Source organism: Hevea brasiliensis, chromosome 10 (genome assembly GCF_030052815.1).
Source record: "Hevea brasiliensis isolate MT/VB/25A 57/8 chromosome 10, ASM3005281v1, whole genome shotgun sequence".
NCBI classification, from domain to species: domain Eukaryota; kingdom Viridiplantae; phylum Streptophyta; class Magnoliopsida; order Malpighiales; family Euphorbiaceae; genus Hevea; species Hevea brasiliensis.
This window is the reverse complement of record NC_079502.1, coordinates 81,629,698-81,645,472: the sequence shown is the minus strand read 5'-3', so window position 1 is coordinate 81,645,472 and position 15,775 is coordinate 81,629,698. Positions and strand designations below refer to the sequence as shown.

The window sequence follows — 15,775 nt, the reverse complement described above, 5'->3', positions numbered from 1 at the left end:
TAAGCCCTTGATAATTTAGAATAATTCACCATTAGTTTTTTTAGTAATTTTATGTGTTTCTTTTATTATTTTTTTATATTTATATAGATTTTAAATAAATGATAAAAATTATATTATTTATGTTTAATGATAATATTTAAAGTTTAAGTTAAAAGAATTAATTTAATTTCAGAAGATCAATTGAAAATTAGAAAAATAACTCAAGCAAAACTAGTTTGTTTTGAAATTAAAAGGGTTTTCGGGTTCCTAATGGACCCGAACCCATTCTAATGGTTTCTTGCGCAGGGGTTTAATTTAATCGAACCCTTTTAATTAAAAATGTAAAAAAACTGAGCAAATTTCTTTTTGTTCTTCTCTAAATCAAAACTCACGCTCTCTAGGGTTCATCTGAATTGATATATCTTCATCCATAGATTTTTCCCGATTCAAGATGGTAAGACTTAAAATTGCTTTCCTCTCACTCAGATCTACAAAATTTTTTCTTCTATTTGGGCTTTGATTTTGCCGGCTTTTCTTGTGGTTTGCTTTTTTTGGTTTTTTTTTTTCAATGGAAAATCAGGAGGGCAAAGCCAATTTGGAGTCGGCGATAGAGCAGTTGCAGAATGTCGAGAAGCAGATGAGGCTCGCCAGTGACGTCGCCGGCACCAAGAAGGCCGTTACCGACATTCTTCAACTTTGCTTCGAAGCCAAAGACTGGAAGATGCTTAACGACCAGATAGTCCTCCTTTCCAAGAAACGTGGTCAACTCAAGCAGGTACTCTATGCATTACGTAGCATTTGCACTCAGTACACGGTTTATATAGATTTGGATTGAGATGATGATGATGATTATTGTTGTTGTTATTGTCTGGGTATGTGGATTTCGCAGCTGCAATTGATAATTAGGTTTGAAATTTCTTTTTAGTCATCTTTGTTAATAGCTGGAAAGGCCTTACTCAATTGTGCATTATGTTTGCTTAACAAAGCTAAGATGACCTCAAAATTTATATCTATATGAATTTTGCGTGTGTGTGTGTTTGTTTAGCTTTGTATCAACATATTTGCATAGGGGCAGTAGTAATCAGTGTCTTTGTTAGTTTGGTTGCTATTTGCGATTCATTTTATCGTGGTTAGTTTTTTTGGCTTCTTTATTGGCCATGCTTTTATCTGTTTCTATGATAATATTTGTTGGGCAGTCATCCTGGATCTGATGAAAATGTTTTTGAGAATTTCTCATTGCTGTTCCTATACTAGTTTTTTCTTCATTGGACTATCTGTTTTCCCCCACAGGCTGTAACTGTTATGGTCCAGCAAGCGATGCAGTACATTGATGAGACACCGGATCTTGAAACTCGTATAGAACTCATTAAGACACTTAACACTGTTTCTGCTGGGAAGGTGACTTATGCTGAAACATTTAAATCCTTTTACGTTTGATTATCCATCATGTTGTGCATGTGTGCATTTATATTTATCACCAGCTATTTTAATGAGCTTCACCACAATGCAGATTTATGTTGAAATTGAGAGAGCTCGGTTGATAAAAAAACTAGCAAAGATTAAGGAAGAACAAGGGCTTATAGCTGAAGCTGCAGATCTGATGCAAGAAGTTGCAGTAAGTTGTGGGCTTTCATTCGGCAATGCTTTTCGTATGGCTTTTTGTTTCAATATCAAGGGACTAAGGTGTCTATATATCACCTAGTTGTCTCTCTCTCTCTTTCTGCTCTTTTTTGTTTTTTAAGACTTCTTAATTTTTTGACATGCAGGTGGAAACTTTTGGTGCTATGGCAAAAACAGAGAAAATTGCTTTCATTCTTGAACAAGTTCGTGATCTTCTTTTGTTTCAAATTTCATCATTCAATACTTTAATCATTAAGCTCTAGGGTTGTAAATGAGCCAAGCCACTTGTGAGCTGCTCAAGGCTTGGCTCGATAAAAACTCGACGCTACTCAAGATTAATTTTTAGGCTTATATAAGAAACAAGCTCAAGTTCAAGCTCACTAACACTTGACTTGTTAAGGCTCACAAGCCAACTTATTATATGGGATAGCTTGTTGAACAAGCTCGTGAGTTAGCTCGTTTAACATACTAGTAAGTTGGTTTGTTAAATAAGCAGATGAGCAGCTCATTTAGAAGTTAATTTATATTAATTATTGTGTTTTCTAATGTTATAAACAATATTTATTTTGTTTGTGATTATTGTATAAAATAATCTATTGATAACTATTAATTACAATTGTGATATAGTTATGTGAAATATAGTTATTTGTAATTGCAAATTAATTTTTTTATGAAAATCAAGTGAAAAATAAAATTAAAATGTTAGATGAGAAATATTTTTTTTTTAATTGTCAAAATATATTTGGATTATAACAACATATTTAAATCTTTTTATATGTGTAAAACTTGAATAAAAATATTTAACCATAAAGTGACATGTCATATATTTATGTTTATTGCATGATTAATATTATGGTATAAAATATAAATAAAAAGGTTATATTATTTTATTAAAACTAATAAATTTATAGTTATATATTATGAACAAATTTTAATGAACTAATATATTAGGTATATAAAAATAATAGGTAATAATGAAACTAAATTTTACACAAAAAATTAATTAGAACCATTTTGTCCATATTAAATTACTAAATAAATCAAAATTATGTAGTTTTGATAGTGGTGGGATTTGAGCCTTGAACATTTTAAACCCTATTTGAAAAGGCCAAACCACAGGGTACTTGTTTGTAATTCTTCCTTTTTTTTTTAAAAAAAAAAAAATTACCATAATTCATTAATCCTGGGATTGTTGTTAAGTTGCAGTATAATGTTAATTCTGTAAATTTGTGGTTAATTTTCAGGTTCGTCTATGCCTAGACCGCCAAGATTATGTTCGTGCACAAATTCTCTCTAGGAAGATTAGTCCAAGAGTATTTGACGCTGATACTTCCAAAGAAAAGAAGAAACCCAAGGAAGGTGATAATGTTGTTGAAGAGGCCCCTGCCGATATACCATCACTTTTGGAATTAAAGAGAATCTACTATGAATTAATGATACGGTATCTTTTTTTTCATTGGCATGATAACTCAATACTCATTCAATTGAGAGTTTTCATCTTTGAAAAATGATTTGCTCTTTGTGGTTCTCTTTACTGTTGTCTTGTCTCAGAAAATTGATTTTAAAGACTATGATATTGCAGATATTTTACTATTGCACCTTCACAATAATTTTTTGGGATGCTGAGACTGTGTTTTACTTGTTCTGGGGTTCATGTTTTGCCTGGCCTTTTGGGAATATGATTTGTTCTTTGGCTTGGAGTTATGTACTACATAAACTCTGAATGGCGTTTGGTGTTTTTAAGACATGTTGCTTATTGAATACTGATGGTAAGATATATGGAGCAATTTTGTAACCTTTGACAGGTGATATATATTTTTCATGATAATGCATTCATTGGTTGTTTGGACAAACAAACACCCCCTTCCCATTCAATTGGAAATGCAGATTAACATGTATTATTGACTTAACGAATTTGCATATTCTCATGCATAGTTGTGGCCCTGTGTTTCATATCTTAGGGAGTTGCTTTGTTTTCTAATTTATGTTTGAGCTGGAGGTAAGCTGGTGTCAGCAAGTCTTAGTTTCCAAGGTTATAAATCTACAAACAAGAATGTTGAATAGCTTCTCAATGTATTATATGTTGTGGTGCTTAGATTTCATTTTGTGGATTTGTATGATTTATGACTACAGTGTCAAGGTTTTCTTTCCAAGGTTCATGATACGAAATGTGTTTCTTTGTGATATATTTCATAATAATTTTTGTGATGTGGCATGTTTGGTAGGAGTCCATTGTACTTTCACAGTATCTTGAGTTAGCATAGAACCTATGTGTTACAGTGCCACTTATTATGAAAACTTTGGGGCTTGCTTTTTGGCTTCCAATTGCAATGTTGATAATTTGTAAGCCTTATGTTTTAAACAAATGTATTAGCTTTATCTTTGAATGATTACTGCTTTATGTAAATATGGTTGCACACCTTAAATTTGTTGCCATTAGAAATAGAGATATATCTTACACTGTGTTTTCCACTCTCTCTAGGTATTACTCCCATAACAATGATTACCTTGAAATTTGCCGTTGCTACAAGGCCATATATGAAATCCCTTCTGTAAAGGAAAACCCAGCTCAGTGGATTCCGGTAAATGTTTATGTTTGATGCATTTTATCATATCAAGATTCTATGGATTATGCTCCAGTGCTTTGATATTTTTGGTAACGTGTAGGTCCTGAGGAAAATCTGTTGGTACTTGGTACTGTCACCACATGATCCAATGCAATCAAGCCTTTTGAATTCTACCTTGGAGGATAAACATCTTTCTGAAATTCCGAAATTTAAGTATGCATTGCTTTTATGGATTCCTGCTTCACTTTGATAATCTAATTTACAATTTACTGTTTTTAACATGTGCCTTCATTTGATGTTCTGCCATAGGGTGCTTTTGAAACAATTGGTCACAATGGAGGTCATCCAATGGACATCTCTTTGGAATACATACAATGATGAGTTTGACACTGAGAAGGACTTGCTTGGAGGCTCTTTGGGTGACAAAGCAGCAGAAGATTTGAAGCAAAGAATAATTGAACATGTAATTGTTGCTTCCACAGTAAATTATACTACAAACTTTTTTTTTTCTTTAAAAAATATCATTTTTTCTGATATTTGATTTAGTTTGGGTTTCATTTGTAACATACTTGTTGCTTTTCAGAATATCCTTGTTGTTTCTAAGTACTATTCAAGGATTACTGTGAAGAGACTTGCAGAGTTGTTGTGTCTGAGCATCCAGGTTTGCTTATGCTATTCTTTGTTATTTTGCATTTCTTTGTTAGCCCAGCTTCTTGTCAAACTCGATTTGTAGATATATGTGCAATGTTCATGCGTGCATTTTTGCTTATGCTACTATTTGTCTTTGTCAAGATGGTGCTTCTGTATAATAATATATGACCTTCAATATTCAATAAGTCTAATCAGAGTAATCTTTTATCATAATGGTTAAAAGTATACTGTTTATCCTGTCCAAGTGACTTTTTTCCTTCAAATTTGAATTTAGACCGAGTTTCTTTTCTTACTAAATAGAATAACTGGTAAATATGGCATGAGACCAATAATCAATGAGTTTCAAAAAGGATGTTGGAGACATTTTCGTAGAATTTTGTGATTTGTCTGAATCCTCTAGATGTAAGCCTACAACGGACAGGCATAATCCTTACTTTTTGATTGGCACACCCAAGCAATCTTCCAGCCTATTCATGTTCTTGATCTGGTCTGAAACCTTTTTCTTTCAATTTGTGTTTGTGGTCCATCGAATTACTGATATCATGCTGCCAATTTAAGCTTTTGCATTATTACTGTTTGTTGTGAGTTCAATATGAAATCTAGGCTTTGTGATAATCTATTCCTTTTCATTGCTTGAGAAATTTTGGCTTTGCTAGGTGATTTTACTTGCAAAATTTTCTAAACATATGGTGGTGGAGCTATAATGTTATAGGGGCTGAGTTATATTTGTCATACTAGAATAAAATTAAATCTCCACTTATCATCAATTTATTATCAAAATGAAACCCTGATACTTCCAATTTCACAGAACCCATTTTTTGTTTGAGCAATAACAACCCCCTTTAGATTGCCAAGAAGGGGAAAAAAATCTTTTTTAAATTGAAAAAGAAACTTTTAGATAGTAAAATGTGTCACCCTGTTTTGCAAGTTTGGAATGGAGCTCTGGATAGATATTTGGGGTTCTGATACGAATCATGTGATCCCTTAACTTTTGTGGTTGTCATTTATTGATCCTTGTTTTTGTTCCTTCAAAAAGTGTGTTTGATATCAGTCTCAGTTCTGCTGTTTACTCAGTTGACTGAGAATATATATAAAAAGGGTTATTGATTATAAATTAAAATTCAATGAAAATATCAAGTGTCCTATTTCATTGAAAGAGTAGAGAAGGATATAAACTGCATTAACGGAAGGTAAAATAAATAATGTACCCAATTTGACCACTAATCTATATTATAAAAAATCAGAACAGAAGAAAGAAGAAAACACTATAAAATGGCAGATACTGAACCTTCTCTAAATTTTTCATGTCAAGTGATCATTAAATTGTGAAATGCTTAAAAAAATAGATTGGTTATGATTTTAGTATCTCCTTTGAAAAAGATATTGGGTTTTCAAATCTTTCAACCAATAAATTCAGATGGAAAGAAAGCACAATAAAAATGCAGCTCTACACTTGCTGTCATAGATAACTCTCAATTTCTTCATTAGGACCTTTTTCTGAAGACCTGTTTGTAATTAAAGTACCATTGTACCTGGTAGTAAATTTCTATATAAATAGACAGTTGATAAACAATGTAACTTTGAATTTTGATTATCATCTTCTGAAAACTCTCTTTTATTTTGGTGCTTGTGTGTGTGTTTTTTTTTTTTTTTTTTTTTTTTTTGGTGGGGTGGGGGAGAGTGGTGTGGTGGTGGGTGGGTGTGGTGGTTGGGGCTTAAAATTCCCACAAAAACATCAGGGCTTTATGGTGGCCATGTCTTCCTGTAGTTCAACCGTTATCAACCATTTCAATTCCTTTTGTGGATGGGCTTGGAAAGAGAAGGGAATGGGTAGATAGGGCCATTGGTCCTCTCTTGAACCGTGTAATGAGTATTTAAATACACCCCTCAAAGTTGAGTAGCTCTTAATGGATCAGTGGTGAGATAATGTCCGAGTAAATGAAAATAAAGCATTTTAGTAAGCATTTTTTTAATTGGCCAAGTACACTTTGATTTTTTATGCATATTCATCTATAAATACTTAAATTTTCTGTCCATCCATATAGGAAGCTGAGAAGCACCTTTCAGATATGGTTGTGTCCAAAGCACTCGTGGCGAAGATTGACAGGCCAATGGGGATAGTCTGTTTCCAAGTAGCAAAAGATTGCAATGACATTCTCAACTCATGGTCAATGAACCTGGAGAAGCTGCTTGATCTTGTTGAGAAGAGTTGCCATCAAATACACAAAGAAACCATGGTACATAAAGCTGCTCTCAAAGTTTGAAAGGTTGATTTAGCAATCTGTGTGCTGGTAAATCTCTCTCTCTCTCTCTCTCTCTCTCTATCTCTCCCCTCCTGTTCAATTCCAAAGAGGAAATGATCGTAAAATTAGTGGCAATTTCTTGTGTTTTATAGGTTGGCCTAGTTGGAGCTTTCCCTTTGTGGACTAGTGAAAAAAAATTCCATTCAAATCTTTGCTGGCTATGTTGATGAGAGGCATGCATTTGCCCAGAAATTATTTCCATCGTTGACAGAGATAGTGAACTCAGATATGCTTCCTAGGACTGAAAGTAAGATTGTTGTATACTTCTGGCACATACCGCACCACTGACTAATGGCAGGAACCAAATGGCTTTTGTTTTATAGCAGTGGAAAGAAATTCTTCAGCTTTATTTAAGGTTTTCCCTTTTATGTGGTTCTTCCTTTATCAATTGTGCTCAAACAACTTGGCGATCATTTTATGTTTGTTATGGTTTGTTAGTTATGTGTGAGGTAGAATTTGTCATTGCTATTTGATGTTGACATTAATAGGCGTGTCATTGAGCTAGGTATTTACTTGAAGTCTACTCAATCAGAAAACCCAACTCGAGTTAAATCCAAATTTATCTTTTGTGCTTCACTTGGTTTGACTAAACATGATTACCATTAAGATTTAAAGTATTTATATAACATGAAATATATAAAAGTCCAGATAAATAGATTCTTTCATTTGAATTGAGAATTATAATGTATAAATTCAGTTGAGCTTTGAAATTTGATGTTTGAGTGTTTTTTAATGAGAAGAATTTCCATTGATTGAGATCTAAGGCAAATACATCACTTAAGAAATCAGGAGAGACGGACAGCGTCTGCTCTTGAAGGCCATGTGGAGAACTAATAGTCTTAGCTAAACAATGAGCTGCAAGTGAACATGATAAAGCATGATCTGACCTCATTTTTTCTTTTTTAATTTTTTTTAGAGTACCAGAAATCAATAGGATACGTTCATTAATAAAATCATAGGAATATCCATGGCCCACTTCAAAAGAGATTTACAGTCTTGAAATATCGACCTAAAATGGGAAATGTCCGCCTGGTTTGTATGGATGGCTTGAACTACCAGAAGTGAATCTGTCTCAAAGATTACCTTCTGCAGCCTTGTGATTCTGGTCCAGATGATCGCTTTGGGTCCGGAGGGCCCTGGATCTCCATATGGTCGCTCGTAATTTGAGCTCAACCAAATTAAAAATGCGTCAAATTTTACCCGCTTATAATAATGGGTTATCATTTTTACCCGTTTCTGCAAGTGGGTGTCAATTTGCTTCGAAAAAGAAACAAGTGGGTGTCATTTAACACCTGATACGATCTGTTGGGTCACAGCTTCTCCCGGAATCTCAAAACAGATACATTTTGCAAAAACTTTATGTACGTGCCAAAAAAAAAAAAAAATTGTTATTTGACAAAAATCTCTGTCGATGTTTGGTGGCCTTTTCTCATATCACAACGATTCTTCCCTATTTGACCTTTTCTAATTGTTAATTATTATGTCATCCACAAATGAATGGGTAGACATTGAAATAATAAATAGATAAAAACGAAGGTAATGTCGGGCCATTGCCCTTTCCAAGTCGCAACATTTGGTCCCTTGAAAGCAATTAAATAATCAAAAGTGGACCCCTTTTTGAACACTGGGAAGGCCACTTGAGCTTCTTCCACTATTTTGAGGTGAAAAGCCCCCTGGATTTTAAATTGGACAAAAAACAAAGTGTTCTAAAAAGAAAAAAAGTTTTACCTTACATGAACTCATTATCTGCAGCCATTTAAATTTAACCAATTGAAAATCGGTGTATATATGTATGTGTATTCCCATTTTGAATAAATAATATTTGGGATAACAATATATGTCCTAAACCCTACTAAATTCAATAATCACAAATAATAATGACTACAACAAGAAGCTAATGACCTGCCAAATGCTGGTGAAAAATATGGTATGCATATAATAGCCTAGCAAAAACATATTTCAAATGTATGAATATATCATCGAGAAGAAGGAGTATAATGACTGCTATCCGACCACGATAGCCCCAAAATATCTGCACCATGGCTGGTGGCCGTCCTCAAGCCCCCGTGCGGTGGAGCTGGAAAAAGCAGAGGAAGGGACGAAGATTGTGGAGTTGGAGAAAAAGTAGAACCAGCAAAAGTAGAAGATTGAAAATGATGAGATGCTGTTGAAGATGATAAAACCATTTGATCATATAGACTCATGGGTTGTGTTTGATAACCACCGATACCCAATACCAATTGAGGGTGGTTCACCAAGTCCCCTGAAATAGAACCTTGAGAGTTGACAGTTGGTTGAGTAGATGTAGGAACGGACACAAGGGTATTTGGAGAATCAGAAATTGTCAACTGGGTTGTCATCGGATTGGGGGTGGATGGTCGGAGCTTGACGTTTTCCGGGAAGTTTAGTTTAGCCTTGCTGCCTCTGAATCTGAGTGCAGCTTCATCATAAGCTCTTGCTGCAGCCTCAGCAGTGTCAAAAGTCCCTAGCCAAACTCTAGCAGCCTTGAATGGATCTCTTATTTCAGCTGCCCATTTTCCCCATGGCCGTTGCCTGACTCCTCTATATTTTCTTCTTGGCTCTTCTCTCATGGTCTCGTTGTGCTCATATACGGTAGTGAATGTGGTTTCTGCTGGTGGGATTATGTCGATGGCGGCGGCAATTTTTGAACCCTCTTTAGCTGTTGAAGAAAACAATTATTAAAAATAATTAAAATATGATGCATTAAAATATATATTGATTAATTATTTTTTAATGGTACCAGTCCATGCTCATAAAGAAAGAAAAAAAATACTGTTCTATTGATGACAATATTACAGTTCTATTAATGACAAACAGAGAGATTTCTTGATGTTACCTCTTGATCCATGTGATAATTCATCAGCAAATGGTCTAGAAAGCCTTGTGAACTCTTGACATCCCTCTTCTTCTCTTGGTCTCTTTGCTCCTCCTGCAGCTCCAGCATCTGAAGAACTTGAACAATTACCTTCGTTTAATAATGTCAGAAGAGAATATTCAGCAGAATTAGGCACCTCTCCAGTAACTACATGGGTCAAAGCAGAAACCATAGCCGACATCTCTCTCTCCCTACACAACCCAGAAAGCATTGGATTATTATGAAAAATCCATTCGTTTTCATCAACACCACCATCTCTTTTCTCACTAACTTTGTCTCGTGGATTCGCCACCTTCAGAAAGCACGTACGCGTGAAATTCAAAAGGATCAAGAAAATATAAATGCGGTAAGATAGCTAGCTAGCTAGCTTTTGCAAGAAAAGAAAGCAAACTTTCAACTTTGAATAACCCTTCAAGAATTATCAAACTATTGTTATATAAAGACAGTAAACGCCGCCTTGCCTTGGAGAACAGGCGGTTCTATTTTTTTATTATTATTTTTTAATTTCTTTTTTAAATTTTCTTTCATTTATGTGCGACGAACTTCAAGTTGAAGCAAATTGTTGTAAAGAAAACAAAAAAGAAAATTCGAAAACCAAATTGTTTGTAGCAAGTGGGTGAATAGCTATGGGAGAAGAGATGGGTTGAGGTAATATTCCAATTCAAATTGGAATGTAAAGGAAGCAGCGAGGTGGTTTCTTCCATTTCTGGATTCATCGAGTTTGAGAAGCCCGACAATGACAACCGACCCATTTTGTTTGCTTCTTGACTCTACTTCTTCATTATATATGTAAGCGCCCGGCCGTGCACACACACACACACATATATATATATATATATATATATATATATATTAAATTTTTTAAGACTCGATTTACATAATATAAAATACAATATTTTCATTTAAAATAAATTATTTAAAAAAATTAATTCAATTCAATTTTTACATAATTATATTTAATTTTTATTTTTTTTTAAAAAATATTTTTTTAATAATTTTAAATATAAAAATTAACTTAATTAAATTCTGATAAAAGAATATGTATCAGTGTAACTCACAAATAAAATAAGTGAAAATTACATATTTATATATTGAGTTTAGGATAGATTAAATTTAAATAAGTTTTTTTTACATATTTTTGAAAAAATAAATAAAATTTAATCAAAATTAAAATTATTAATTTTAAAATAAATGTAAAAAATTAAAAAATATAATTAATAAGAAAAGGTATAAAGTAAAAAAAAAACTTTTTATAATTAATTTTTTTTTAATGTCGTTATTACTTAAGATTTTCTATTTTTCAAAGAAGGGGAAAAATATGAGTAAGAAGGGGCACTTGCCGTAAATTAAAAATCAAAACTTATCCATATCAATGAAAAGTAATCCCATTTAGTCAATTGGTCAACGCATAATATTTCTTATCTAAAAAATACAAAAGTTTGATTAGATTTGATTAAAGATCTAATAGAAAGATGATATATTATATATTATATTATTTTATTTAATTATATAAATAAAATTTCATGCTTAAAAAAATAAGAAAATGTTAATATAATAAATTATAATTATATTATATAATTGATTATATTTTATTAGTATAATAACTATTATATATAAAAATGTATATAATTATTATTATTATTTATTTTATTTTATTTTTTACTATCACTAAGAACAGATATCAGTGTAGTCTAAATCAGTTTCAGATAGGAAAAGTCAGTTTTAATTCATGGATTTAAAGGAGTTAAAACTAAATCAATGAATTAAAACTGGATTACAGGGCCTTAAGCTTCAATTTGTGTCCTAGTTTGATTCCAATTCGATTTGGTTTGATAAATTTAAATGCTTAATATTTTTTTAATTTTTTTAAAAAGAGAAAAATCTTGTTTTAAACTAGAATCGGACTATAAAAATAAAAGAAATATAATTAATAAAAGGAATGTATAAAACCAATATTTTTATAATTAATTTTTTAATGTTGTTGTTAATTAGATTTTTTTTTAAAAGAAGGGTAAAAATATGAGTAAGAAAAGGTGCCGGTTGTTAATCAAAATTCAAAACTGATCCATAGTGATCCAATTTAGTCAATTGGTCAATGCATTAATTCCCTTATCCAAAAATATTAAGGCTATATTTGGTAAGACTTAATCAAAGGTATATCTTTGCTCTGTCCTTTCCTTTCCCTTGCCTTGATTTGTACACTTACATTCTCTGTCACAATCCGAACTCTGGGTCAAACCAGCATTAGAATTTGGGTCAGTATAAGGTCCTCAAAATTTATAGTGAGTCTAAGTATTCCTAGCCCAATCAAAAGTCCATGAATATAGTACAATTTCAAGAAAACAAACAGATAGAGTTTTGTCATAAATTAAACTATCCAACAGGAAGTATTAACTCGCCCGACCTGTAAATATAAAATAACTCAATTTGGGGAGCTCAGCTCACCCTCATGATTATCAAAATAATAAATAATCAAATGAGAGCTCAACTCTCTCACTCAAGATAAATAGTCATCTCAAATATTCCAACGTATCCATATAATATATTTACAACTTAAAAAAAAATAAATTATTACAGTCCCAACTAAGTTTAGAACACTACTAATACATATAGAGTTCTAAATTATAAATCAAAGAAATGAAATATAACTAAGCTGCTGCTAGTAAACCTGCAAGAAAGAAAGCAAGTTATTCGCAAAAAAAATTCACCTGTCACCTGAGGAAAAATAGTTGAACAGGATTTAGCGTTCGATTCATAGAATAAGATATTGATTTTAAATATAATTTCTATAACCATCTAAGCCTAATGCATTCCTATTTATGAAATGCAATATACACACATATTTTCAAACAATTCAAATAACATTCTACAAAAGATAATTTGGAGCACTCACACTCCCGTGTGTTACATCAATGTATATATATATGGGAGCTAATCCCTCACACAACTCTCTTAATTCCAACACCTGCCAGCGAGATCAAGTTAAGCCAGAATTTTTCTTAATAATCCAAATGTGGGGGTTAACGAGATCAACTTAAAATCATACTCACCCCGACTTATCCACATATAAGGATCGGGTCTTAGAGAGTCAAGCTCTAGCCGTGACTATCAATCCTACCCATATCCATAATCACACCACACGTGCACCGATACACACACAACTCCAAATTACCTTAAGGTGATATCCACAATAATTTCATCAAATAAAATGTAATACAAGGTGTGCCTAGTATTTAACTACATAAATATATTTATAAGTAAATGTATGAGCATGCCTTGAATATATAATAATATTAAAATTATAAATAAAATCAATATCTACTCATAGATTATTCAAATGTCACTGGGGCAGCTGAGAAGGTGAAGAAGGTTGACTCGGATCACTTAAACAATCATATTCAAGAAATTTATCAATAGTAACTCAAAATAAAGAACTAAAGAGCCTAAAACACCCTAGGTTTATGCTGAAAATCTTACAGAATTATCCTTGTACCTAGGACCTACCTAACCTGTAAAATAACTCAACTAACACTTCTCAATCTAAAAGGCCTTAGGCCCACAACATAACAATTACACAATGCCCCTTTTAGGCTTGCCAAACTAGTCAATTCTTATATAAAATAATTATTTAAATATTCAAAATGTTACATTCTTCCCTCCTTATAGAAAATTCATCCTTGAATTTTTATACAAGGCAGAACAAATACACTTAGTTACATATTAAACAAGTATGGGTATTTATTGTACATATCTCACTCTAACTCCCGAGTGCATTCCTTCATAGATTGACTTTTCCATAAGACTTTAACCATAGAGATCTGTTTTGACCGAAGCTGCCTCATCTAATAATCCACTATGGCCATTGGTTGCTCCTCAAAAGTTAAGTTCATATTTAACTCTACTGTGTCTAGTTGCAGCACATGAGAAGGGTCGAGAACATATTTCCTAAGCATGGAAATATGGAATATTGAGTGGACATGAGAAAGGTTTGGTGGCAACTCCAATCGATAGGCTACTGCTTTCACTCTGTCTGTGATATCAAAAGGTCCTATGTAACGGGGTGCCAACTTGCCTTTCTTTCTAAATCTCATAACCCTTTTCATAAGAGAGACCTTTAAGAATACATAATCACCCTGTGACACCCCTTACCCGTCTACAGTGTAACCGAGCAAGATATGCCACACAGTGTGCCGGAGCACCAATTCATATTTCCATTATAATTTACCCTTTTTAATTCATTTATTTACAATTTTTGATTAATCTGAATTTTTCGTAAATTTTATAAAAAATTCAGCAGAGTGCCAGCTGTAAATTGGAAAAACAGTTCTTTTGAATCTGTTAAAAACACTTCCAATATAATCATAATTTCAATCTCAGTCAACCACCAACATATTTTCAAAAATTTCTCAAATGACTTCAATATCTCAAAATTCAATTCGTTTCATATCATACTCAATTCAATAAGAAATGTTCAAATTTATTACTGAACATGGTTCATAGATAATTACATCAAAAGCATAATTACATGAGTTTATAATATACATTACAAAAGTTTACAAAATACAAAATACCAAAAGTAACCTAATGTCCTACCAATGCATTGCAAATGTGAGGTGACTCTAGACTCTGTGTGCAGATCTGAAAGTTCACCCGGTCTGAGGTCTGCTGGACTCCCCAGCTATGTCTCCAGTACCTGTGTGTGGCAAAAGCGACGCGCTAAGCAATTCTGCTTAGTGGTGACAATATAAAATAAAATAACTAAAGTAACATAAATATGCAGAATGTATGTTTACATTTTAGGTAGACTTAATTTCTAACATTTATTGTAGTATTATTCGATTAAAATTTGATAAGATTTATTTTCATTACTCGAGTAACCCATACTAGTCGACTGGACTGGATAAACGGGTAAACTGGCACTGGGTACCAAGTACCTCGGACCATCACACCATCGGTCACATTGTGTCTCCCTGTGTGCAACAGAATAACTAATAAGCTGTAATAATTATCAGGGATAAAACCCAAGTATAACAACTCAATCAACATAGCTAAAGGCTATTATAACATAGAATGGCATGTGAGGCCATAAAACACAGAATGGCATGAAGCCATATGCAGTACTGCTAACAGAACCCTATTGGCATGCCAACCTATCCAAACCAATCTTGCTAGGTGTACTAGGGCATGTTACACTCTTAAATTATACAATTCTTGAAATTTAAGTTTAGGTGTTACTATTCATTTCATTAGTCAACAAAAATGTTGACTTTTGCATAGATAATAGGTACATTGGTTTTAATACTCCCAACATACCACATTTTGCATTCTAAAATTGTTGGTATTGGTTGTCAATACCATTTTTAAGCTTAGTGTTAGCTGTTCAAAATTTTCAGATTTCAAGCCTTATATTTACTGTTCCATTAGTCATTTTTGCAGTGGGGATTTGGCAAAGTTGTAAACATGAAAGTTGTTCTTTATTATGTCTAGTTACATTTCTTTTTTTGAATCACTCCATTTGAAGTTTTGTAACTCAAGTTATGGCCTAAATACCATGACTGGCCGAATTACCAACTTCCCAGATTTTCTGGACTGACCAAATCTATAGTGTTTTGTGCAGTTACTGCACGTCACCTTTTGAACATGTTATGGTCAAAATTTGGGTTAGGTTTCTTCATGAAAGTTGTAGGTCTATGTCTCAGTTATTTTCTGGTAAAATTTCCAGGTCAATTGGCCTTGGACCTTTCTACACTGAGTTATGA

General features: G+C 32.8%; 2 protein-coding genes across 3 annotated transcripts in view; one reads left to right on the top strand and one right to left on the bottom strand.

Annotated features, from left to right (window-relative positions):
- Nucleotides 1-245: 245 nt before the first annotated feature.
- Nucleotides 246-7,696, top strand: LOC110654664 (26S proteasome non-ATPase regulatory subunit 12 homolog A). Of its 2 annotated transcripts, XM_021810720.2 has the most exons (12): nucleotides 246-433; nucleotides 560-754; nucleotides 1,270-1,377; nucleotides 1,490-1,594; nucleotides 1,746-1,802; nucleotides 2,844-3,040; nucleotides 4,082-4,181; nucleotides 4,267-4,379; nucleotides 4,476-4,629; nucleotides 4,750-4,827; nucleotides 6,863-7,108; nucleotides 7,213-7,696. In XM_021810720.2, the coding sequence occupies exons 1-11, from the start codon at nucleotides 431-433 to the stop codon at nucleotides 7,079-7,081; spliced, it is 1,329 nt and encodes a 442-aa protein (XP_021666412.1). In that variant the 5' UTR covers nucleotides 246-430; the 3' UTR covers nucleotides 7,082-7,108; nucleotides 7,213-7,696. The 2 variants fall into 2 exon arrangements, with proteins under 2 accessions (XP_021666412.1, XP_058010235.1); XM_058154252.1 differs by lacking the exon at nucleotides 246-433 and having other exon boundaries at nucleotides 548-754.
- A 1,153-nt stretch (nucleotides 7,697-8,849) lies between these two features.
- LOC110654656 (ethylene-responsive transcription factor ABR1) overlaps nucleotides 8,850-15,775 on the bottom strand; it is a 54,757-nt gene continuing 47,831 nt past the window's right edge. The window contains exons 3-4 of the mRNA XM_058128596.1: nucleotides 9,978-10,371; nucleotides 8,850-9,800 (exon numbers count right to left, since the gene is read on the bottom strand). Of these exons, the coding sequence (XP_057984579.1) occupies nucleotides 9,097-9,800; nucleotides 9,978-10,371 (1,098 nt within the window). The 3' untranslated portion in view covers nucleotides 8,850-9,096. The remainder of the gene's footprint in view (nucleotides 9,801-9,977; nucleotides 10,372-15,775) is intronic.